The sequence below is a fragment of the Sinocyclocheilus grahami genome, unplaced genomic scaffold (assembly GCF_001515645.1).
Source record: "Sinocyclocheilus grahami isolate Dianchi unplaced genomic scaffold, SAMN03320097.WGS_v1.1 scaffold126.1, whole genome shotgun sequence".
Taxonomy (NCBI): domain Eukaryota; kingdom Metazoa; phylum Chordata; class Actinopteri; order Cypriniformes; family Cyprinidae; genus Sinocyclocheilus; species Sinocyclocheilus grahami.
The window spans coordinates 1,778,561-1,804,959 of NW_015505305.1; the positions used below are offsets into that span (position 1 = coordinate 1,778,561).

At 35.8% G+C, this 26,399-nt stretch overlaps 2 protein-coding genes across 2 annotated transcripts in view; one reads left to right on the forward strand and one right to left on the reverse strand.

Moving 5' to 3' along the window:
* LOC107590291 (PI-PLC X domain-containing protein 3-like) overlaps window positions 1–3,705 on the reverse strand; it is a 14,518-nt gene extending 10,813 nt beyond the window's left edge. Inside the window, exons 1-3 of the mRNA XM_016279001.1 lie at window positions 3,606–3,705; window positions 2,336–2,403; window positions 1,513–1,799 (exon numbers count right to left, since the gene is read on the reverse strand). Coding sequence (XP_016134487.1) covers window positions 1,513–1,799; window positions 2,336–2,403; window positions 3,606–3,705 — 455 coding nt within the window. The remainder of the gene's footprint in view (window positions 1–1,512; window positions 1,800–2,335; window positions 2,404–3,605) is intronic.
* Window positions 3,706–6,642: 2,937 nt separating this feature from the next.
* cip2a (cellular inhibitor of PP2A) lies at window positions 6,643–24,955 on the forward strand. Its single transcript, XM_016279002.1, has 22 exons — window positions 6,643–6,769; window positions 13,192–13,250; window positions 13,334–13,481; window positions 13,574–13,686; window positions 13,858–13,952; window positions 14,907–15,003; window positions 15,118–15,240; window positions 15,367–15,512; window positions 15,597–15,672; window positions 15,838–16,065; window positions 17,633–17,792; window positions 19,666–19,807; window positions 20,078–20,177; window positions 20,274–20,392; window positions 21,373–21,562; window positions 22,423–22,497; window positions 22,579–22,689; window positions 22,839–23,035; window positions 23,168–23,281; window positions 23,803–23,885; window positions 23,985–24,103; window positions 24,282–24,955. Exons 1-22 carry the CDS (start codon window positions 6,643–6,645, stop codon window positions 24,432–24,434), a joined length of 2,775 nt encoding a protein of 924 aa, XP_016134488.1. The 3' UTR covers window positions 24,435–24,955.
* Window positions 24,956–26,399: the final 1,444 nt, after the last annotated feature.

Here is a 26,399-nt window from a genome sequence, read left to right on the forward strand (position 1 = left end):
TGTGTATATATATATATATATATATATATATATATATATATATATTTATATATATTTATATATATATATATATTTTCGTATTTATATATTATTTATATTATATATAAATAGAAATATATAATACATACATTTCTTAAATATATACATGTACAGTATGTATGTGTATTTATGTATACATATAATTAAACACAGTACACACACATATGTGACCCTGGACCACAAAAGCAGTCTTGAGTCGCTGGGGTATATTTGTAGCAATAGCCAACAATACATTGTATGGGTCAAAATTGTCGATTTTTCTTTTATGCCAAAACTCATTAGAATATTAAGTAAAGATCATGTTCCATGAGGATATATTTAGTAAATTTCCTACCGTAAATATATAAAAAATGGATATGCGTTGCTAAGGACTTCATTTGGACAACTTTAAAGGCGATTTTCTCAATATTTAGATTTTTTGCACCCTCACATTCCTCACATTTTCAAATAGTTGTATCTCGGCCAGATATTGTCCTATCCTAACAAACCATACATCAATGGAAAGCTTATTTATCCAGCTTCAAATATCATGACCCTTATATTATGTAAACACAAACTTTTATTTTGGATGCGATTAATCGATTTGACAGCCCTAGAATTAGACTTGGTTGATAGATGTTGGGTTCTAGCAAGTAAGCATATAGTAACAAAATACCTTAGAAACCATGTGGTACAATGTGGTAAAACCATTCAAACATCTTAGCAACCACATAGTAACCATCCACAACACCCAAGAAAAGCACTTCTCAACACAAGCAGAACACCATGTTGATTCGCATGTCAATCAGTTATGTCCACAAAGACATGAGAATCTGTTGAACTGAAGGTGTTCACAAATAGAGTGCTCAGCTGGAAAGTTGGTGTCCAGTTTTTGCCATTAATCCTATGGTGATTAGGGTCAGTACCCAGCAGGAATAGCTGACCTCTTTCTCAATATTTAGATTTTTTGCACCCTCACATTCCTCACATTTTCAAATAGTTGTATCTCGGCCAGATATTGTCCTATCCTAACAAACCATACATCAATGGAAAGCTTATTTATCCAGCTTCAAATATCATGACCCTTATATTATGTAAACACAAACTTTTATTTTGGATGCGATTAATCGATTTGACAGCCCTAGAATTTATGTGTGTATATATATATATATATATATATATATATAGAGAGAGAGAGAGAGAGAGAGAGAGAGAGAGAGAGAGAGAGAGAGAGAGAGATACAAAAACCAAAACAACAACAAATAAAACAATTCCTCCACTTAAATCAGGGGTGTCCATACTCGGTCCTGGAGGGCCGGTGTCCTGAAGAGTTTAGCTCCAACCCCAATTAAACACACCTGAACCAGCTAATCAAGCTCTTACTAGGCATACTAGAAACTTAAAGGCAGGTGTGTTGAGGCAAGTTGGAGCTAAATTCTGCAGGACACCGGCCCTCCAGGACAGAGTTTGGGCACCCCTGACTTAAATACTCACTTCTCCACCAGGTAGTTTCTTAGCCCCCGTACCAGGCCCCTGGCGATGGTCTTGACACGTGGGGTTAAAATGGCTTGAGACACATGAAAGCTGCCGTATTTGGCTCGTTCACCCAGAGTCGTCTCCAGGAACTGGATGAGCTTGGAGGCGTCTGTGGTATTGGCCCAGGGGGCGGGAATTTTACAACCAGGCCACATCACAGGACAGCTCTCAGCAGATGGATGGTGGTAGAACACTAGGACCTGTGAAATCAAACACAAATGCCAGAGACTGAACGAGCCATTATTCTAAAATGACATGATGGGCACTAATAATAATAATATTATTAATGGTGCTTCCAAAATACTTGCTATAGCTCATATTTTAAGGTTAAAGAACAAAGCGTATTGAAAAATTTAACTTCGGTGCACGTCTCATACAGTCATGAATAATAACTTGAATTATCCAAATTATTAAAGGGATAGTCCACCCAAAAATGAAAATTCTGTAACACTTTATTTTGATGGTCCCCTTTAGAGATACTGTTGACTATAAGTGACTTTGCCATCTACTAATACTTTACTAATGCTCTGATGAGAATTAGTTGACATGTCGTTGTGAAGTTAGTTAATCAAAAGAATTCCTAAAGTGAACCATCAAAATAAAATGTAACTGAAAATTCTGTCATCATCTGTTCTATTGCTCTTAGATGATAAAAATGGACCAAAAAAATATGGTTATCACTTGAGCCTTATCAAGGTACCAGAATTAGACTTGGTTGATAGATGTTGGGTTCTAGCAAGTAAGCATATAGTAACAAAATACCTTAGAAACCATGTGGTACTATGTGGTAAAACCATTCAAACATCTTAGCAACCACATAGTAACCATCCACAACACCCAAGAAAAGCACTTCTCAACACAAGCAGAACACCATGTTGATTCGCATGTCAATCAGTTATGTCCACAAAGACATGAGAATCTGTTAAACTGAAGGTGTTCACAAATAGAGTGCTCAGCTGGAATGTTGGTGTCCAGTTTTTGCCATTTGTACACCTGTCAGAGTGGAGGTGAGACATTAATCCTATGGTGATTAGGGTCAGTACCCAGCAGGAATAGCTGACCTCTGGTGCAACACACCACAGACACACAAAGAGTCATCAGCACTAATTCAGACACAACCAGGGTTATTATTCCTAGTTTTCGGTCACGTGACTGGCTCGAAGACGTAGCGGGCAGGACAAGAACTGCAGCACAAGCCTGTCAATTTTCTATCTGTTCCAATCCAAAAATATTTAATTAACATCCTGAAAGGATTATGATGTTATGATGACATCATGTTATTTGTTTGTTTTTTTTACATTACATTTTACGTTATTTTAATAAGTATGGATTTTAAGTCTAAAAATAAAATGAATATATTATATAAATATATTAATATTAATAAAACGTGTATTTAATATATTATGTTATTAATATAACATTTATAAATATATAAAGTAATTTTTCTGTAATAACAACAGAAAAATATATATAATGTATTGAAATATATAAAATATATATAAATATATCTAATATATAAAGTATATATATATATATATATATATATATATACACACATTTATATATTCTTATATACATTTTTAATATATATATTTATAATTATATACAAAATTTTATATTTATGTAATTATATTTAATTAAAACGAACAATTAATGTAATAATTACTAAATACTACTTCTACTACTACTAACAACAATAATAATAATAATAATAAATTATCGAAATATTAATATAAATGTTGTTAATACAGCAAGAAAATGGAAATAGGGCTAGGGACAGGCAAAAAAAGATTATTAAAAGGGAAAGAAAATTAAAATGATATTAAAACTAAAAAAATTGTTGTTTTTATGTGTTAAGAAAATGCCTGTATTAACACATAGTACAAGTCACTGTTTATACATTATCCTCTGTGCTGTCAATGTAACAAATCATATAGCTTTCGAATTAAATAGCTACAAATGGAAAATAATACCTCGTTTTACTTTTACCTACACTTTAGTATTTTATTTAATTTCAGTTAAATGTTCAAAGGGAAAAGACATTCTCTCACCGGGAACCGCCAGGTGCTTGAGGGGCATGGATGTGAGGGCAGGGCACAGGGAGCCCATCCAGTCGGCGTTAGAGGTGTTTCCTGTGGGTCGCGTCTTCATTTCCTCTAGTAAAGCGTTTCAACTCTAACATTCACAATGCCAATTCAACACAGATCCAGGCCAAACCAATCCAGCATTGCTCGTTATCCCCAGCGAAATCATTACAGTCAATCGGGTCATCAGCGCGCGATTTGAATCAAGATAAAAATTATTTAGTCATTATAACATCACTGGATGTGTGAGGCAGACTGCAGATGGAGAGCAAGCTCTTCTTAATCTTCTTAAACGGAAATGACACTTATCCTCCTCCCTGCTTCCCTGCTGGAGTTTAAATGACTCGGTCAGTGCTGATTATCCCCGCCCTCTCCCTCTCCATTTGACAAGTAGCAGATGGGACACTTCACCTTCAGTACTGCAAGTGGATGTTGTCATGTTTAAAGACATTCACTTATTGACCACACCAATGAGTGTGATCTGTGGATAATTTCAGAATTTGCAGCACTCAGGGCAGGACTTAGGGGGACGGGGGCCCCTGGGCATGAGGTTATGTTTGAGCCCTATACCTATAAACTACAAATGCCCTCAACTAGAACATCATTGAGTAACACAATTGTATTTTATTATTGTACATTTCTGTTCGTGCAGATATTCAGAAAAACAGAACTCTTGTTTGTGTGATAGGTTATAGCTCCTATATCATAGGCATATGTTATAAAAACAGAATCTCATTAAATAAAGAGGCCGGAAAAGTTAAATGTACATATAAGGAACAGCTGGAGGACCAATTTGCAACTTATTAGGTCAATTGGCAACATGATTGGGTATAAAAAGAGCCTTTCAGAGTGGCAGTGTTTCTCAGAAGTCAAGATGGGCAGAGGATCACCAATTCCCCCAATGCTGCGTCGAAAAATAGTGGAGCAATATCAGAAAGGAGTTTCTCAGAGAAAAATTGCAAAGAGTTTGAAGTTATCATCATCCACAGTGCATAATATCATCCAAAGATTCAGAGAATCTGGAACAATCTCTGTGCGTAAGGGTCAAGGCCGGAAAACCATACTGGATGCCAGTGATCTTCAGGCCCTTAGACGGCACTGCATCACATACAGGAATGCTACTGTAATGGAAATCACAACATGGGCTCAGGAATACTTCCAGAAAACATTGTCGGTGAACACAATCCACCGTGCCATTCGCCGTTGCCGGCTAAAACTCTATAGGTCAAAAAAGAAGCCATATCTAAACATGATCCAGAAGCGCAGGCGTTTTCTCTGGGCCAAGGCTCATTTAAAATGGACTGTGGAAACCTGTTCTGTGGTCAGACGAATCAAAATGTGAAGTTCTTTTTGCAAAACTGGGACGCCATTTCATCCGGACTAAAGAGGACAAGGACAACCCAAGTTGTTATCAGCGCTCAGTGCAGAAGCCTGCATCTCTGATGGTATGGGGTTGCATGAGTGCGTGTGGCATGGGCAGCTTACACATCTGGAAAGGCACCATCAATGCTGAAAGGTATATCCAAGTTCTAGAACAACATATGCTCCCATCCAGACGGCGTCTCTTTCAGGGAAGACCTTGCATTTTCCAACATGACAATGCCAGACCACATACTGCATCAATTACAACATCATGGCTGCGTAGAAGAAGGATCCGGGTACTGAAATGGCCAGCCTGCAGTCCAGATCTTTCACCCATAGAAAACATTTGGCGCATCATAAAGAGGAAGATGCGATAAAGAAGACCTAAGACAGTTGAGCAACTAGAAGCCTGTATTAGACAAGAATGGGACAACATTCCTATTCCTAAACTTGAGCAACTTGTCTCCTCAGTCCCCAGACGTTTGCAGACTGTTATAAAAAGAAGAGGGGATGCCACACAGTGGTAAACATGGCCTTGTCCCAACTTTTTTGAGATGTGTTGATGCCATGAAATTTAAAATCAACTTATTTTCCCCTTAAAATTATAAATTTTCTCAGTTTAAACATTTGATATGTCATCTATGTTGTATTCTGAATGAAATTTGAAACTTCCACATCATTGCATTCAGTTTTTATTCACAATTTGTCCAGTGTCCCAACTTTTTTGGAATCGGGTTTGTATGTTATCTTGTCCCGCTCCCACCCGCAAGAAAGTAGTTGATATAGATTTTTTTCAGTACATCCATGAAATTTATATGAGATAGTAAGTTCCGTGTCGGAACATCCCAGCATAAACGCTCCTGATAAAATATTTATTAAATCATCAAACCACTGTTATTTTTAACAGAAAAGGTGCTCCAAAGTGTGCTTCCTAATAGCGTTTTCATCATTTTCAGCAAATCTATCTTTTCCCCCTTCTCACTCATCCTTCAACTTGAACTGGAATTTATCAAGGTACAGAAAAAAAAAAGATTAAGAGAAAAACAATTATAGCCAAAGCAGTCACATGCTTCAGTGAACAAGCACGATTCGTTCACTTAAAAGATTCGTTCAAAACACAGATTCGTTCACCACAGAAGGCTTTAAATGCCTTTTACTGAATAAGAAGATTTGTAAATAAACTGCGATTTAAAATAAAAGCTACGTCATACGAATGTTTATTATGCAAAAGGTTGTGCATCAAACCTTTTTTTTTTTTTTTGTGCTATAGTTAAGATAAAATCGAATAATTTCAGTTTAGTTAAAATTAAGAGTATTATACAGAGTTTCAGTCCTGATCTCATGGTTTACATGTTTACAGTCCCTTTGACCACTAACCTACTAGTAAGCAAACGCACACACGCAAACCGACTTCCTGTGACATTAGTAGGTTTGCGTGTGCAGTATTTTGCATAGCGTAGGACGGAAAGCTGCTTAGACTATCTCGCTGTGTATCATAATTTCTGAGTGTGGGCATGAAGGAAGATTTCCTCCACTAAGTTAATTGTGGACTTGCGGAAGAAGACGTGACGTATTAGTATCCTGTGCGCAAACAGCAGTGCCTCGAGCTGACAGCACGCTCCTCACACGTGCGATGTGAAACATGGAGCATCCAGCGTATCATGGGCCGATAAGCAAACAGAGATGCGAGGAGCTGCTCGGCAAGAAAGGACGGGACGGAACATACCTCATTCGGGACAGCGAGACCATTCAAGGAGCTCTCTGCCTCTGTGTGTAGTGAGTATTTTGTTTTCTTATTCACGTTTTTTTTTTTAAGAAACTGATTGTTGATGACTTTATCAAGGAGTCAGTTTGGAATAAATGTGTTCTTTATGGTGTAATCTCCCGGTTCTTCTAATTTCCTTGCCACCATCGGATACAAGCTGGATAGATTGTTAAATCTAGTATTCACTTAATTGAATGAATGAATTTAGACGAAAACATGGATCAAACTGATTTTCTGCTTTTTTATTAGTTTAGTAGCTACCATCATAAGAAAAAAGTATTGACAGCAAATAGTGTTGAAAGAAACAACTATATTCTGCATACCACACATGTATTAAATGCAGTAACTATTTGTCTTGCTGGCTACTATTAGGAATGACTTAAATTATGTAAATACGTATACATCCCAGACATTTTACTCGCCATTGTTGGGACAGAAAATATGTGCATAATTACCTAAAAGTAGTATTATAAAAAAACAAAAACAAAACAAGAACATACATTTTACCTAAAATTATTATTATTATTAAAAACAAAACACAACAAAATTTCACAACTGTGAGACTTAGTTCATAGCAAGTCAAATATGCAAAGCAGCTCTTTAGAATGAAGGCTGATGTTGATATTGATTAGTAGGCCTATTACATTTTTTTTTAGTATGTGACAGTGTTGAAAAAAGACAGGACTCTTATAAAATCTTATAAACTGATGTGTAGTTTTAGCAGTAGTCAGTAAAAATGTAATGTAAATGATTTTTTCATATATATATATAAAATAATATCATATGGTTCAGTTGTATTAAGAATATTATACTAATAATCTCTAACTGAATTGGACATTTTGTTACTTACAAAACTAAGGGCAGGTTAATTCTATATCTCAAAGATCATTGACATTTTTAATATTTTACAAATTTTTAATATTTATTTTATAATGGGAATATTTATGGGAAACAATAATTTGTAATTCTTTCCTTAAAGTGCATTTTTCATCCCAGTATTATTTCCCAGTATAAAATTTGTCCAGTTTCTAGCCCTGATATTATGTTGCAGTTTTTGAGTTGTTGGTAATACTTTGAAACCAATGTTTTTCTTGAAATATTTTGACTTTTTGTCATGTAGGGCCATGAAAATGCCTGCAAAGTGCGGACAGTCTGATGTGTTGTGGAATGTGCATACAAAATTTAGATTTAGATTTTGATGTTTGTGGGGCAGTTCAAACCGCGTATTTAAGGCAGCTGCACAGACCCGAAAAAAAAGTGCGTATGTAAAAAGTGAAAAGCATTTTGTGATGTCAGTGTTTCAACTATCCTCTAAAAGGTACATTTGGCAGACGCTTTAATCCAAAGAAATTGACACGGCATTGAAGTCATATATGTTCATGTACGTTCAGTACGCTGGGAATCAAACCCATGATCTTGCCATTGCTAGCGCCATGCTACTGTTTGAACTTCAGGATAACACACAGAAGTGCTTTTCCACACTTCTTCTTTCTAAAATCATATGTTCTCATTTATTTTTTTGTAATATGTAAGAAGTGTTAAAGTTTAAGATTTGCTGTTTTTACCAGATGTTTTGTTTGTTTTTCAGTATGGTGAACCCAGTTAGGGTCAAAACACAATATATACAGTATTTAGATATTTCTTCATCCAAATTGTGGACTTTCTGAAAAAGTACAGCTAAACTATGATCAATTAAATGGTGAAGGGTGAAGCATTCAGCAAATGCAGATTAATAAAAAGAGGAAATGAGCAGCGTGTGTCAGTGGAAAAAGAGAACTGTTAGATCTGGTAGATAAGTTCATGCACAGTAGAGACTAAATGTGAAAAATGACAGACTATGAAGTGAAACTTTGCTCAAATAGAGTATAAAATAGGAAACTACAGTAAAAGTGTCTACTGCACATTCTAGTGATGCTAATCAAAAAAAAAAAAAAACGTGGCTCAAGACCGTTGAGTTATGTTATATTGTACTGTGATTCAGTAACGAATCCTGTGCAATTGTACATCAGTTGCATATTAGTTATCCAAGTGTTATCGTTTCTAATTTCAGCGTATTCTGAATGTTTTCGAACAATATATGCTAAGATTGAAATGATCTCAAAATACAGTTTCTCTAGAAGTCATTGAATGGTAAATAAATGTTGCCATGTATAATAGAACTCAGCTATAATCTAAACGTATTACTGTTAATTGATCGACAGCTCTGGTGTCCTCATGCTGAGAGAAATCAGATGTTACTGTAGTTCTAAATAAATATGAATATGCATTATCTCACTCACACTCACACAAAAAATAAAATGAATAAAAATAATGTAACTCAGAATATGACGCAAACCTGCAATAATTAAATGTTAAACAACGCAAATATCCTTTATGTATTTAATCCCATTCTATTAACTATTAACGTCTTTGCTTCTGACCTTCGATGATCCAGTTCAACCGTACGAAGCAAAAATTACTCTAGACAGACATTTGTGTATCCTTTTTTATTGCTGAAGTGTAGAAATTTCTTCTTCTGCATTCTACTGTACGGATGTAAATTTACTTCCCTTCAGCCTGAGGCTTATTCATTTCACTTTTGGCGTGAAAAGGCTTTTATATATTTGCCAAAAATAGAACTTTTTTATTTGAAAAACAAACAAGCAAGCCATGTCCAGATTTAAAAAGTAACGCAAAAGTAACGTAACGCATTACTTTCCATAAAAAGTAACTAAGTAACGTAATAAGTTACTTTTTTATGGAGTAACGCAATATTGTAATGCATTACTTTTAAAAGTAACTTTCCCCAACACTGATTATCAGTGATGGTAAAGTAGCCTTATTTGTTGATATTTCTTTTTGGCATCATCTTAACAGTCTGTAGAACGACTGTGTGCAGAATGCACTGTAGATAGATAGACGAAAACAAACAAACAAACAAAAATTAAAGGCTAAACTTTGAAAATCTCACAAAATCAAGTCTCATTTGTCCTCACATAACAACTAATAAAAAAAAACTTAATGAAGAGAGAACTAAAAGTTTTATCAGTGAATCTAAGATTAAACCAAACATAGCATGACATTTCCTGAAGGTCATTTTAATAAGAAAGTGTCTTCTAAGAATACACAGATTAATATACAAAATTATACAGATGTCAAAGTATACCATAACCATGTCATTTCATGTAAGAAGTTTAAAAAAGAGCAATTTTTAAATGCTAACCATGATGTATATTTTCAGTTTTGTTGATGATGTACGTATATTGATGCATCATGATGTGTATTTTCAGTTTTGTTTTCATACAATCCAGAATTTTTGGAGGTTTTATGCAGATAAATGTAAGACTTTTAAAGACCTTTTTAAAATGAAGTAAAGAAAATGTAATTAATGGAAAACAATACATCAAAATGATCTCTTGCCATCAGGTTGTAATGTGTATATATATACCATTTTCTTAAAATAAAAACTTAAAATAGATGGGCCCACATTAGTCAGTCAAACAGGTTTCGTGACGCTGTTCCATGTGGTCAAAGACAGCAAATGATAGCCTGATGTTACGGTTTAATTTAAAGTTTGGTTGATATCTTTAATAAATCAATTAGAAAAATAAAATAACTTGATTGGCATGTATTTCTCCAAGTGCTTCATGTCTCATAAATTACCAAATATTTTAATTTCTTTAAAAAGAGCAGAGGCCAGTTGCATAGGCACAGCCACTATGTTAAAACGGCGTCTTAAGAACTAGTCTGACCTACTAGCAGTTAACCAAGGGATAGTCAATCTTACTATTCAAATTTGTATGTAACTGTAATAGAAAATTGACTTGAAAAGGTTACACAAAAAAAAAGAAAAGAAAAGATAATTGACTTGTAAATAGAAAAGAATCGCCCCCCTTTAAAATAATCACATGTTGTTGCTTTGCAGCCTGAAATGAAGATGCACACAGTTTTTGTTTTATCCAGCTGTATTTACTCAGTGCAACTTATAACATCCAAGTAGTGAAAGATATAACATCAACATGTAAATAATTAAAAGCCAGAATCACTGAGTTGGAAAAAGGTTTATCCCCTTTTTTCAGTATTTTGTTGAACCAACTTTTGCTTTAATTACAGGCTTTCTGTTGGGATATACAGTGGGTACGGAAAGTATTCAGACCCGCTTAAATTTTTCACTCTTTGTTATATTGCAGCCATTTGCTAAAATCATTTAAGTTAATTTTTTTTCCTCATTAATGTACACACAGCACCCCATATTGACAGAAAAACACAGAATTGTTGACATTTTTGCAGATTTATTAAAAAAGAAAAACTGAAATATCACATGGTCCTAAGTATTCAGACCCTTTGCTGTGACACTCATATATTTAACTCAGGGGCTGTCCATTTCTTCTGATCATCCTTGAGATGGTTCTACACCTTCATTTGAGTCCAGCTGTGTTTGATTATACTGATTGGACTTGATTAGGAAAGCCACACACCTGTCTATATAAGACCTTACAGCTCACAGTGCATGTCAGAGCAAATGAGAATCATGAGGACTTAAACCTAATTGAGCATCTCTGGAGAGACCTAAAAATTGCTGTCCACCAACGTTTACCATCCAACCTGCCAGAACTGGAGAGGCTCTGCAAGGAGGAATGGCAGAGGATCCTCAAATCCAGGTGTGAAAAACTTGTTGCCTCTTTCCCAAAAAGACTCATGGCTGTATTAGATCAAAAGGGTGCTTCTACTAAATACTGAGCAAAGGGTCTGAATACTTAGGACCATGTGATATTTCAGTTTTTCTTTTTTAATAAATCTGCAAAAATGTCAACAATTCTGTGTTTTTCTGTCAATATGGGGTGCTGTGTGTACATTAATGAGGAAAAAAAATTAACTTAAATGATTTTAGCAAATGGCTGCAATATAACAGAGTGAAAAATTTAAAGGGGTCTTGAATACTTTCCGTACCCACTGTATCTCTACAAAATTTGCACATCTAAACTTTGCAATATTTGCCCACTCTTCTTTGCAGAACTGCTCAAGTTCAGTTAAATTTGATGGTGACTGTTTGTTGACTGCAGTCTACAAGTTATTCCACAGATTTTAAGTCACAGGTTTAACTCTGGGCTCTGATTAGGCCATGCAAGGACATTCACCTTTTTCTACTTTAGCCACTGTGTGCTTTGAGTCATTGTCATGTTGGAAGGTAAACTTTCTTCCTATTGACAACTTTCTTTCAGAGGGCAGCAGATTTTCCTCAAGAATTTTACAGTGTTTTACCCCATCCATTTTTCCTTCTATCCTGACAAGTGCTCCAGTCACTGCAGAGAAACACCCCCATAACAGGATATTACCACCACCTGCTTTACTGTAGGAATGCTGTTATTTGGATGGTGAGCTGTATTGAATTTCCGTCAGACATATCGTTTGGTGTTGAGGCCAAATAATTCAATTTTAGTCTCATCTGCCTCAGAATCTTCAAGGTGCGTTTTGGCAAAGCTCAGTCTTGACTGCATGTGGCCTTTCTTGAGGAGTCCCTTTTTTCTTGCAACCCTCCCATACAAGCCACATTTGAGGAGCGTTTGTGATATTGTTGACACATGCACTCAATGACCACTCTTTGTCATAAATTCCTGCAGCTGCTTTAGAGTTGCTGTAGGCCTCTTGGTCGCCTCTCTGACCAGTTTCCTCCTGGCTCTTTCATCCAGTTGGGAGTGACAGCCTGAACCAGGGAGGGTCTATGTTGTTCCAAATACCTTCCACTTCTTAATAATAGACTTCACCGTGCTTCTAGGCATTAATAAAGCCTTTGAATTTTTTTGTGTCCATCTCCTGATTTGTGCCTGTCCACAACTTTATTCTGGAGATCTTTTGACAGTGCCTTGCCACCCATAGTTGATTGTTTGCTTCAGTTGCACTACCAAGGACTGAAATGCTCCAGGAAAGCTCTTTTCATGCTGAGCTAATCAAAATAACCACAGCTGATCACAGTCAAATGGATTTATGGGCCATTGAGAAGGTGATTAGTGGCCATTTTTAGGAGCGGGTGATCCTTTTTTCGACTCGGTGATTCTATTTTTTTATTTATTTAAAAAAAAAAAAAATTCTGGCATGTTTGTGTTATATCTTTCAATTGGAAGTTATAAGTTGTACTGAGTAGTAAATACAGCTAGTTTAAACAAAACTGTGTCCGTCTTCAATTCAGGCTGCAAAGCAACAAAATATTATTATTTTAAAGGGGGTGATTCTTTTCTATACCCAGTTCATGCTTGTCCAAGATTAATTTCCCTCAAACGGGACAATTCATTCATTCATTCATTCAATATACTTTTTTCACATCTTTTCTCTAAACTTTTCTTCAAACCCCCTAGCATTCCCTCCCTGGACCCTGGTATGAAAGCCAATGCTATTTGATTTGCTATTTGAAAGATATTTGTGAATGCAATCTCTATTCTGTAATAACAGATGACTGGAAAAGAAAGAAACTGAGTCATCAAACAGTCAAACCCAGTGTGGTCAAAAAAGTGACACAAAATGTGTAATTTTACACACAATTTCCTTTAATATAAAATATCCAATATTTTAATTGCTATTTTTAATTCCACAGGATGTTTCGGGGCTGAAATGTGATGGAGTGCTGTTTTCAGGCCAGGTGCTGCCCAGCGAGTGTCTGAGTGGACTCATGGAAGTAGCTGGAGATCCCAACACCAGTCACGCACTGACGGGATCCATTATATCCCTGCTGGCACAGTTTGGTATTAAACCCTTTAATATAGTTACACAGTCAGTTTATAGTTACAGCACCAGTTGTTTACCCATGCATGTACACTTCTAAATGGCCCAACAGCTTCTGGTGGTGAGGCTAAAGAGGCTCTTCACAGCAGCTACAACTTCACCGGCACTTTGGCAGCCATAATCCACTGCAACAGAACCACACCAGAAGAGCCTCTTGTGCTGCAGGTGAGAGTACTGCAGTTTTTTAAGATGAAGTCTTCACTTCACAAACCATGCGGTTTTAAGTGCAAATTTTTATAACTGGTCAAAAATTTTTATATATTTGATGTGACTTACACTACCATTCAAAGTTTAAACTAACTTGCTTATTATTTTAATATAATATGCTCTCCACAGTGCCTTAATGTGCTGCAGCGACTGACCTACAACGTGAGGACTCTGCATTGTGCCTCTCACATCCATGAGCTCATCAGCTTCCTAATGCAACATGTGTAAGACCCACGACATTCACTTTACTGCTTTATGCATAGATGTTTGTTTGATGTAAATGCCACTTTTTAACACTTTTTAACCTCGTGTTAATAAAAATGATGCATATGACTGTACAATACTGTTCAAAAGTTTCAGAAAAGTTCTGAAAGATATGAATATTTTTATTACATAAAAGTAAAAAATTGCAAAACATTTTGATGCATTAAATTGGTCAAAAAAGGACAGTAAATACATATGTTTTAAATGAATGTGGTTCTTTTGAACTTTTTATTCATCAAAGAATCCTGAAAAAATGTGTCAATTTCCACAAAAATATTAGCAGCACAACTGTAGTCAACATTGATAATAATAAGCGATGTTTAATGAGCACCAAGTCATATTAAGAAAATTATTAAGAAAAGTTATTTTAAATTGTAATAATTTTGTAAACAATATTACTGTTTTCAATGTATTTTTGATCAAATAAATGCAGCCTCTGTGAGCATAAACTTTTTAATTGTATTATGAAAAGCACACAGAGTTAAATTTTTCTGGCCACAGTATATAAAATAAAGTAAATACTAACTGTTCATGTTTGAGGGATATAATAATCATTATTCAGGCCTGTAAATACAATAACGATATTGACAAGTGGTCTCAAGTCCTGAATGCGAAACTCTTTTTAGTATCTTATTAAGAGGAAGCAGACATGCTAGAGGTTGTGTAGTGGAAAACCACAACACTGAACTGAAACATAGTCTTTGCTTTTAATCACAGAGGCTGGCCATTTAGCAGCAACCTTTATAAGGTGCGATATGCATTAAAATATTGCACAGCAATGGTTATGCATGCAAAAGTTAACAGAATTGTGAATTTGACACAAGTATACTAAGATGAAAAGCAGTTATTTAAAACAGCCTTTATTTATAAATAAAAACTGGATAAAATATTATGCTTTTTATGATTGTCTTTAGCCAGTCAAGTAATGATGACATTGTAAAAGCCTGCTTGGGCCTGATGGCCAACCTCTGTCGACACGACATCTCTGTGCAGTCACACATCAAATCTCAGGTCAGAATCGGCATCAGCTCTGCATGATGAAGTCTCAGTATGAACTCTTATAAGTTTTGTTGAACTAACTTGCTGATAACTATAATGCCTACTCTTTTTTTTTTTTTTTTTCAGAGTAATGTGAAGGCTTTCTACAGAGCCTTGATTAATTTCCTGGGTCATAACTGTCTTACTGTGGTCGTCTTTGCGCTGTCTATATTATCAAGTTTGACTCTTAATGAAGAGGTTGGGCAGAAGGTAGGTTTGAGACGTGGCACTGATGTTGGTTAACTCACGTATCTCGTCTTGTGGCTGGAAACTTGTGGCCCTGTACTTTTTTTCCATTTGTGGTTGTTGATACTTAAGTGTTTTTTTCTTTTGCAGCTGTTTAATGCAAAGAACATTCATCAGACCTTTCAGCTGATATTTAATATCACCGTCAACGGAGATGGCACATTAACCAGGAATTATGCTGTGGACTTGTTAGTGGATCTCTTGAAAAACCCCAAAATTGCTGATTACCTGACCAAGTATGTGTTTATCGGAGTCTGATGGCGCTGTTTTAAACGGCTTTCTAGTGGCATGGTCAGAACATCTTTTTTTTCTCACGCTAGGTATAAACACCTCTCAGTTTGTCTTTCCGAGGTTCTTGGGCTATTACACAGCAAAGATCCTGATACTGCATCAAAGGTCAAATACATCATCTTTAAATAATTTTTTTGTTTTTTCAAGTTATAAAATTTTTAGGCAAAATATTTATTTAATTTCAAACCTTTAAACGTTAGCTTCTAGATCAAAAGGTCTTGAATTCTTGTCCAAACTGGTGCAGAGAGTCATGAGCTCTTGTCTGTGCAGGTTATGGAGTTGCTGGTTTCTCTGTGCTCAGTCCCTGTCCTGCGTAAGCTCGTCTGTGAGATGGTGCTCCGACCTCCAGCCCCTCGACTGCAGCCTGGTACTAGAAAATGTGTTCAGGCTCGAGGGTCTGAACCGAGTTTAGCACTCGTCCACTGGGTTACGTCACCTCTGGATGGTCCAGAGCAGTGCTATATGCAGGCTCTGTCCCTGCTGGCTGAGCTGTTTGAAGTATGCTAGTGTTTCAATTCAGTTTATTTGAATAATGCTTTTCAAAATACGTATTGTTCCCAAATTTTTTTTAACTGTTTAAAACAACAGTTTTAAGCCTGGTTCAGACTACACGATTTTGCGATTTCCACCACGACGAGTTCCGTCATGGTGTCCAATAGGAGCACAGAAGCACCTTCGTACATGCTTTAAAACGAGCCGAAACGAAAGAGAGACAGTGGTATCGGTCCTGCTAGGTGGAATTTTACAATGGAGGAAATGTTTGTGGATCTATGGCAATGATACTCCTGCATTTATGATATTTCCTCGAGGGACTACCGCTACAGAGTGAAAAAGGTCCAATAAAAACTATTTTACCTCAGTTCTCTTTGACAATATATACCGTCCTCTTCATGCAATCCAGATTTGTGTCCACTGTCAGGTTTTCTGGGCAAAGGGCGAAACAAGCCATTTGCTAGCCATCGTTTGTTTACCCTCATGGCACCTTCTGTGTAATCCCACACTATCAGCACGCACAAGAGTGGCTGTCATAACTGACAAAAAAAATCTTGTAGTCTGAACCAGGCTTTAAACATGCTAGTCTTTCTGTGTTGACGTCGTGAAGCGTCACAGACGTGGCATCGGCTGTTGCCCACTATGACACACTACGTGAGATGAAACTATTGAATCTTGCGTCCCGACGCCCATTGTCATTTACAATCCCCATGACACCCTGCGTCAAGCAGAACGTGCCACAATCGGCTAACATTGTGTAGTTTGAATGGGGCTTTACAAAGAATAGTGCCTAAAAACACCCCACTGAATAAGCTAAATGTGAGATTGGCAAGATTTTTTGTGCCCAAAATAGGGATGCATCAACATCACAAATCTGGACAATATTTTTTAATTATTTTGTGACCAATTTTGTGGACAATAACTATTATATGATGTTAGATATAAAAAAATACATGGATAATAATATGCTATTATTGTCTAAAAACGCTTGAATTAAAATCAGTCATTTTAAATGCTTAAAATTAATTTAGGTGTTACAAAATTATAATGTACAGTATGAAAAAGGGATATACATTTTGGGATTTTTTAAAGATTACATTTAACAGTATTTATTTATTTATTTTTTAATAATTGTCATTATTAGGGATTTTAAAGATTAACTAAATGAGAATTTGATATCTTAAAATGTCATTGTTAGCTCAGGTCCATTAAATAATATTAACAGATACAACCTTTGATTTTATATTAGTAATTTTTTAAATGAACATTAACAAAGATTAATAAATGCTTTAGAAGTATTTAGTATTTTTATTGTTAAAACGTTGGGGGGGCAGTCGTAGCCTAATAGTTAGAGAGTTGGACTTGTAACCCAAAGGTCACATGTTCGAGTCTTGATACCTGTGTGTGCATATGGATGGGATAAATGCAGAGCACAAATTCGTCACGTCACTTCACTTATGTTAACAAATGGAACTTTATTGTAAAATGTTACTATTTTTCTATTAAATTCTGTTAATTTATATAATATTTTTCTGCCCTTTTAATCCATAAATTTGTGCTTGTCTTCATCCAGGAGGCAATTGATTCCTCTCTGTGCAGCTCAGCTCAGTCGTTTGTGGAGCTCCTTCTGCAGGAGGTGTTGGTTTTGCTGCAGTCTCCAGACTCCACTGAAGGAGACCAGCTGCTAAAGAAACACAGTCTACGTGCAGGCCGTGTCATTGACTTTCTATTAGATATCCTTACTTTTTAAGCACAATAATCACACTTCAGCACACCTCACGGGACAAGCTGCCTGTTTGATGAGCTAGTGTTAGCAGCCAATTGGTATCAGCAAATATCAGATAATTATTTAGCCTAGCTTATATATGAATTGACCAGTAATTTGTTGTAGTATTGTGATTGTCTGATTCTACTGTAATAGTCAGGGTTCCCACGCTTCTTGAAAGTACTTGAATATCAGACACATGGATTCAAGGCCTGGAAAGTACTTGAAAACAAATATAGGTCCTTGAAAGTGCTTGAAATAAATTTGAAATACATTTTGTTTAGTAGAATGGTGCTATTTCAAAAATGTTCCTATATGTGCTGTCAAAGGCAAAACGAAACAGCGCTAATGATTGGGGTGGAGATGGGGTAGTGCGAGAAAAAAATCTTAGCATGCGAGCTGATGCGCACATTGTGACATATCTGTTGATTCCTTGAACACAATAATCAGAATCCACTCACTGCTCAAAACGCCGTTTTGTTCAGTGCTGAGTTCTGCAAGCTCACAAATCCTCTCATTATAACAAACAAAGTGTAGACAGGGTGTATATAAGAGATTCACTGTGCAGTGTAGAGAGCTGCGTTGATTATAATGGAACTTTGTGAGATCGCGATGAACGAAGGAGAGTGACATCTTTTAATGATTAAGAGAGTTTGCAAATGATCATTGATTTAATACAACAGTTCATTAAACAAGAAGTTAATATTAAGTGACTTGCATTGTCTGAAAACTATTGCCTGATTTTGCTCTATTTCTTCAACCAAAATAGTTTCAAACAAAGTAACAGCTGAGCCGCTGCACATCTCCATTCAAAACAGCGTTGTTTCGTTTATGTATGAATATGTATGTTTTTAAACGAATCTGATTCAGTTACCCATTCATAAAGACAGTTACTTGCTTCGTTCCTGAATGAATCAGCCGTTCAAACGAATAAATTATTCAGTGATAAAATCAGTGACTTGCCGCCACCTACTGGCATTTTTACTTTCATTTTAAAGTATCTTTTCTGTTATTTAAATCATTCCATTCCATTAAACCATCTGAAAATACACCTACAAGCCACTTTTGTGTTCTTCTGTGCCACCTCTGTAGTACAAATAATTTTTTTATACTGATTTCATTTGATTGGTAGCTTATTCTTATTCTACTTGTTTTATTCTGTTGTTTTAATTAAAAATAAAAAAAAAGCTTATAAATATAATTTTTTGAATTTGACAAAAGATGACAATTTTAATAAAGTTAGAAAAATGCCATTACAAAGGTAAAAACAAAATTCCCTGTAAATCACTTTAATTAGTCAAATATCATCTTGTAATGGGAAGGCTAATATTTGATCAGAATTTTTGATTCTTGATTAGAAGGTGCTCCTGAAATTTTTGACTGAGCTCCTACATTTTTTTTGTAAAGCTTTTCACAAGTGCTCCTAAAAAGAAAAGTAAACGTACAGCCCTGTTTAACCACTTTTTATTCATTTAAAAATTGAGAAATTCTTTCAAATTTAATTATTTTACAAGAATTACAGCAAAAAACAGTTTGATGCAAGAAAATATATTTTTTTATCAATATTTGAGAAATTCTAAATTCCTTTGAACACAACTGCTCAAAATGGTCTAAATTTATGAAACCTACACATTCAAAACCTCATTACTCTCATGTTTAATGTAAATGTTAAGTGTAAGTGAAATGTTAAGTACTGTAAGAGGTCTTTCATGATGCTACATATGCTGTTGAATTTGAGCGGTGCTTGATATAAAATAAATGGTGCTTTAAAAAGTCCTTGAATCTGGCATTCATGAAAGAGTGGGAACCCTGAATAGTATAGATATCCTTGACTCTTTCACTGCTTTGCGGCGATGATGCTCTGAGGATGCTGGTGTCCCAGCGGCTCAGTCCTGAGGTGTGTGTCTCACAGGTGGAGCTTCTGCTGTCCTACAATCAAGACCTCTCTGGGTCCACCTGCACTACCTCCAACTATCAGCTCAGGTAATGAAATGTTTTGGAAGTAAGAAAGCATTGACACTTACAGTACCAGTCAAATTTATTACAATTTCTTTAAAGTTTTTATCTCCTATGCTCACCAAGGCTGCATTTATTTGATCAAAATACAATATAACAGTAATATTGTGAAATATTACACTTTCCTCTAACTATTTTCTATTTTAGAATCTAATTTTATTACAGTGATGGCAAAGCTTTCACATGATCTTTGAGAAATTGTCCTTCAAAAAAAGTTGTCTCCTTGTGCATCTCTAGTCAGGTGTGCTCTGAGGTGGTGCTGAAGACTCTAGAACTGATGAGCCATCTTAGGCAGCAGATGCCAGACATGGAGACATCCTTCTACAGGATCTTACAGGTACAAGACCTACGCTGCCCTCACTCAGACTTTGTTCACTCTGTATCAGATATTTATAACGCTTCCCTTTCTGTGATCTCTTTCTGTTGCATGCAGGACCAGCGCATGGTGACACCTCTCTCACTAGCGTTGACCTCTAACTGCAGAGAGCATGTGCAGGTCGCCCTTCGCATACTTTTTGAAGCAGCCCCACTTCCTGATTTCCCCTCTGCCATGTGAGTCAACAGAACACATAGCCACAGTGTGAATATTTATTCTTGAGGTGTCAAAACATTCAGTTTGACAGTCCAGGCTGTTTTATATGAAGTACCAAACATTCTGACTCTCAGCTTAATGACTGAGTGAAAAAAATATATCATTTTTAAACAGTTTGAATTTTAATTTGTGGTACGTTTGCTCTTACTTAGAATTAGAAATTTGAATAAACAGCTAATACCAAGTATTAAAATTATGTGCATAACTAGGGATTTTTAAAATGATAATGATTTAAAATTATGAAATCTGCAAAAAATTCCCATAATGATTAAATGTACATTAGGAACGTTAGGTTTCCTCCTTAAATGCAGATATGTTACTTAACTACAAAAAAACTGTACACTACTGTTCAAAAGCGTGAGCTTGGCAAGATTATTTTAAAAGTTTTGGAAGGTGTTTCACCAAGGCTGCATTTATTTGATCAAAAATACAGTAAGAACAGTAATATTGTGAAATATTATTGTATAATATTAAATATTATTATTGTATATGTGCTTTTGATTTTGATTTTAATACCTGGTAAAATGTAATATATTCCTGTGATGGCAAAGCTGAATTTTCAGCACCCATTACTCCAGTCTTCAGTGTTATATGATCCTTCAGAAATCATTCTGATATGCTGATTTTTTGCAAGAAACATTTCTTAGTATTATCAATGTTGAAAACAGTTGTGCTGCTTAATATTTTTGTAGAAACTGTGATGTGTTGATAAATAGAAAGTTCAAAAGAACAGCATTTATTAGAAATATAAACCTTTTGTAACATTATAAATGTCTTTATTATCACTTTTGATCAATTTAATGCATCCTTGGTAAATACAACTTTTTAAAATGTAAAAAAAAAAAATGTTGACCCCAATATTAGTGCCTTTATTTATTTAGAAATAAATATTGGCACTAAATCCTGGAAAATAATTATTCTCTGTCACTCTTGTTTTAAGTCTTGGGGACAGTATTGCTGCCAATAACGCATACCGTCAGAGGGTTGGTGAGCTGTCCATCCGGAGCAGTTCTGCTAGTGAAGATGTGTCTTTCATGGGGAAGAGTTTTCCCATAATGCATGCTGAACCTTCTGGTTCTGCTTACCAAAGTATCGACAGCCTCATCGAGAAGCTTCAGAACGGAGCAAAGGTATTGCATTTGTCTGGGCATGAGCAGCTGACAGTAGGTGTGTTTCCATTAAAGATTTGCGCAAAACTTTGGCGATATTTTATAAATGTCGATAAAAAAGTATTGCGAAATGGCGGCGTTTCCATTAACCAATGTTATGAGACTTAAACGTAACCTTTTGCCTCTCGCGATAAGTCATGGCAATGGATTTTGGCTATATTTATTCAAAGGAGGCTTATGCATGTATCTTTACAGAAGCAGCAAAGAGAGCAGCTTCAGAAACGTGCGTGGCGCGGTTGGAATAAACCATAGACTGTATAAAAACATAAACGCAAGCATTGAGTGGCCGCAATCAGCTTCAGTGGCCGTATCAGAGCCACACTGCACCGCAGACGTGTGCAGTGTAAATTGTCTAAGCATTAATGGTAGGAAAGACCCTTATACTGGAGAGAGGCCACGTATGAAGTGTTTCTTGGAGGTTATAGTACATTGAAGAATGATCATATGACTTTTTACATACGCCATGTGACCTGTAAATGCGAAAAAGCCGTTTCAATTGCAGTTTTGCGAATGATTCCTTTTTCGCATTGCCTGAAAAACCGCCTCATGCGAGCGTAACAACTTTTTTGCGATATATGGGCATTTTTGCGAAATTGACGCATTTCCATTAGGCGTATTTTCAATTCGCAATTTCAGTTTGCGCAATTTGAAGGGTAATGGAAACGCTCCTACTAAGTGACTCATTAGTTCTATGACCACAGTGTCTTCAGACATTCCATCGTGGGTTTAGGTGCTTGTAATTCCGTACTGACAATAGAAACGTGCCCACAAGTGGATGGCTCGCTTGTTTTTTTGTTTTATTTTTAATGTTGTGGTTGTAGTTACAGGAGAAGGTCAAAGATGTGCACATGTCAGAGATCATTGATGTGTATGAGCAGAAGCTTTCTGCACTAGCGGTAAGTTGTCATCAAGGAACTTCCTGTGTAAATATTTAACATATGCAGACTTTGTAATTGTATGTGCTTTTGTATATGTAGTGTAAAGAGAGCCGTCTGCAGGATCTTTTGGAGGCCAAAGCTCTCGCGCTGTCGCAGGCTGATCGACTCATTGCTCAATACCGCTGTCAGAGAGCTCAGGCGGAAGCTGAGGTGTCAATTTTTTTTTCTTTTTTTTCTTTCTGCAATGAAAGCTGACTACTTTCAGATGACCACTGTTTATGCATATGTGCTTTTTGAGTTGTTATTATTGAGTTGCTATTATATAGTTGTTTTCTGTTCTCAATCTTTCTCCATTCTAGGCACGTAAATTGGCGTCTCTACTCAAAGACACGGAGCGGAAGAAAGAGGATCTGCAGACGGAGTTGAATGATCATCTGTTGGAGGTCGAGAGACTAAAGTCTGACAGCCAGCAGCTCCTGGAGCACAACGGCCGTCTGCAGGCAGTCGCTGACCAGCATCAGGAGCTAAAGGGCACCTACAACCAGCTGCTCAGTAGGTCAGTGTCCCTCTCACACACACACACACACACACACACTCGGATACAACATTTTAGCTATCCAGGAATGGATATATCACATGTTTTTTATAGATAAGCAACCTCTTCTTTCTCCTCATCCTTTATTTTTAGGTATGACAAAAGTGAAGGAATGCTGAAGGAACTGCAGGCTGCCCATATCTCACTTACCCAGCAGGCTGAGGGACTGAGAAAGACCAATGAGGGATTAAAACTCCAACAGGAGAGGTCAGTGTTTGAAACGGTGGATTGAATGTCAGCCGTTTTTGACTCATAAAGGATATAATTATAAGTATAACCCAACTCCAATGACTATTGGCTTATGCTTCATGCCACCCTTGACTGAGTCAATAATAATAATAATAATAATAATGTTATTACAATTATGAAATATTATTAATAATACAATATTACATTTGTCATTATTATTATTTACTGGAGTTAGGTTATGCTTCAAGTCACTCTCAAAAAAAGTCAAAAAATGATACAATTATTATCATGGAGAATAACCCAACTCAATTTAAAAGAAATAATAATAATAATTATTATTATTATTGTTGTTATTATTATAGTTATTATTTTATTTTTTATAATAGTAGTAATAATAATAATTTATTATTATTATTATTATTATTATTATTTATTGAAGTTGAAGTGTGCTTCATGCCACCCTTGAATGGGTCAATAATAATAATAATAATTATTATTATTATTATGGAAAATAATTGAATGGAGTTTTATCTGCTCAGGACTCTTGCAGAGTTGACAGAAAAAGAACAGCAGATAAAGGGCCTAAACACAGACGTGCTGGAGAAAGAGCGAATTATAACCGGTGAGCAGTGGAATTAATTTCACATCGGTTTTATGCTGTTTCAGTCATACACACTTTCATGTGGTATAAAGTGTACAAAAACGTCCTGCTCTGTACCAGGTCTTCAGAATGATCTGAGGAGACAAGAGGAGCAGATCCATGAGATGGAGGAGAACATTTCCATCCTCAGGAAAGAGCTTAATAAGACAGAGCAAGCCAGGAAGGACACCAGCATCAAGGTGCCGTCAACATTCACTCAAACCTATCAATCAGTCCTATCAGTCTCAAAGCATATTGTGTCATGATTAAACAAAACAGTCATAATTTAGCTTTACCTGTTTTCTACCTGCTATATAAGAGGTCAGGTAGGCTGCATAATGATCCAGTGTGATTTCTGTTGTTATACTCATCTTGCAGGCTTCCTCTCTGGAGCTGCAGAAATCCCAGCTAGAGGCCAAGCTGGAGAAGATGGAGGAAGAGCTGAGCAAACACTCGCAAATGATCGCCATGATACACAGTCTCAGCAGCAGCAAACTCAAGGGGGACGCCACCGCCAACCTCTCTCTGTGACACGCACACATTCATGTACACACCATCAAGCTATGAAATGCTTCACATGCTTCATGAAATGGAAATACATTTTATCTGTATGTCTTATCACTTTTACTCCGTATACTTTGTATGTTTTCTTTAATGTTTTTATGAATGAATGAATAAATGTTTATAGAAGATAAAATATTAACATTACATTTTCTCTGCTTTCATTTTGGATTACATTCATTATTGCAATTATTCAGATGTTGATGTAATGTGCAGATTTTTGAAATAATCTTTGGCCACCAGAGGGCAATGTACAAACTGTTTACAGATTGTGACAATGTATTTAAACTTTTTTTTTAATAAACAAGAATACTTGTCTACTTTTCCTAAGAGAAAATGTTCATTGATCATTCCTTCAGTTTCACAATGATAAGGATGTGGTTTAACAGCTCGGAGTGTGTGTGCTTTATTAGGGTCTTTCATGTGAAAGGTATGACTTGTTCAAATTAAATCTTTTAGGCCTGTAAAAATCAGAGTTTAAATCATAGTTTCTCTTTATTTAATGCACAAGTGTGTTCCTGTATTTAAATAATTTATTAGTTGGAAGCTATTAATGCTTTTATTTATTTTTTTGAGAACAAAAGAGTGTGGGACCTATAGAAATGAATTCAATCAGGCTTGAACAAAATGCCATGATAGTTTTTTATTTTATTTTTTAAATGTGTCATGTCAATATAAATGTACTCTTAACATTAGTTTCAGTATTTGAACCTGATTTGTTACATATTTTCATAGTTGTTTTGGCAAGTTGCCAGCCAGTCAGATGGGTGTGTCCCAAATAATCAGTCTGGACTGTAACTATGCATTAGACATTGACTCTGTGTGTTTTTTTTAATTTTTATATATTGAGTGTGAATGCTTTTTAAAGAGACACCTGTTAATCTTACTTCACCTGTCTGTTTGAACATTCTCTCAAATTCTCACAGATTGTCAGTGCAACACTTTTAGGGGCAGCACTTTGTGATAAATCAGTAACCACAAACAGCTGACTGAAAAGTAATTTCTGAATCATTTTCTTAATTTAAAGCTGTATTTTTAGTGAAAAGGGATCGTGTGATTCATGGTTTTGTTAAACAGTTCAGGAGATGTCTCAAAACGTGTTAGTTTTAAGAAGTTTTTTTGCAATTCAGTACTGCAACAATCAGACCAAGAGCTTTCATATGTTGAGCTGTTTCAAAGTTTGTGCTATCGTTTTGTTGTTGTTTTACAGCTGGAGGTGTGCCTCAGTTTCAGGTTAAAGGTATGGTTTCCTTTATGACTTGATCATTGAGAATATGTGACTCAGAGTTTCTCATATTTTGTTCATTATGATCCACCGAGCCCTGATATGGAATGAGACAGCTCATTTTAATCTAGCCTATATTTATTTACATCCTTCATAGACAAGCCGATCTTCATTAAATTGAAGAATACTGCAATTTATAGTAGATGGTAAAAAACAAACAAACACAGCAATTGACAGGTTTGATCATCATGTAAAAGAACAGCAGAAAACCATGATTGCCCCTCATAAAGCCCATTGCTCAGGGACTGCCTCTGCTAAGTTATATAAGTTTTGTTCTCTTAAGAAAGTGGTTTCAAAACTTGTTTTCCTGATTACTGCGGAGTCTGCTAAAAATCTGGGCCCATATTCACAAAACATCTCAAGCCTAAAAGTAGCTCATAACTTGCCGATTTAGAAGGAAATCTAAATAATGATGGGCGTGAATTTAGGACTCCTACATTTTTGCTCTAAGAGTATTTCACAATGCGTTTTAGCTCTAAAACTAGCTCCTAAATCTGTGAAAAGTTAGGAGTAGTGTAGAGCAGTGTTTCTCAACCACACTCTTAAAAATAAAGGTGCTTCACGATGCCATAGAAGAACCTTTTTGTCTAAATGGTTCCATAAAGAACCTTTAACATCTGAAGAACCTTTCTGTTTCACAAAAGTTTCTT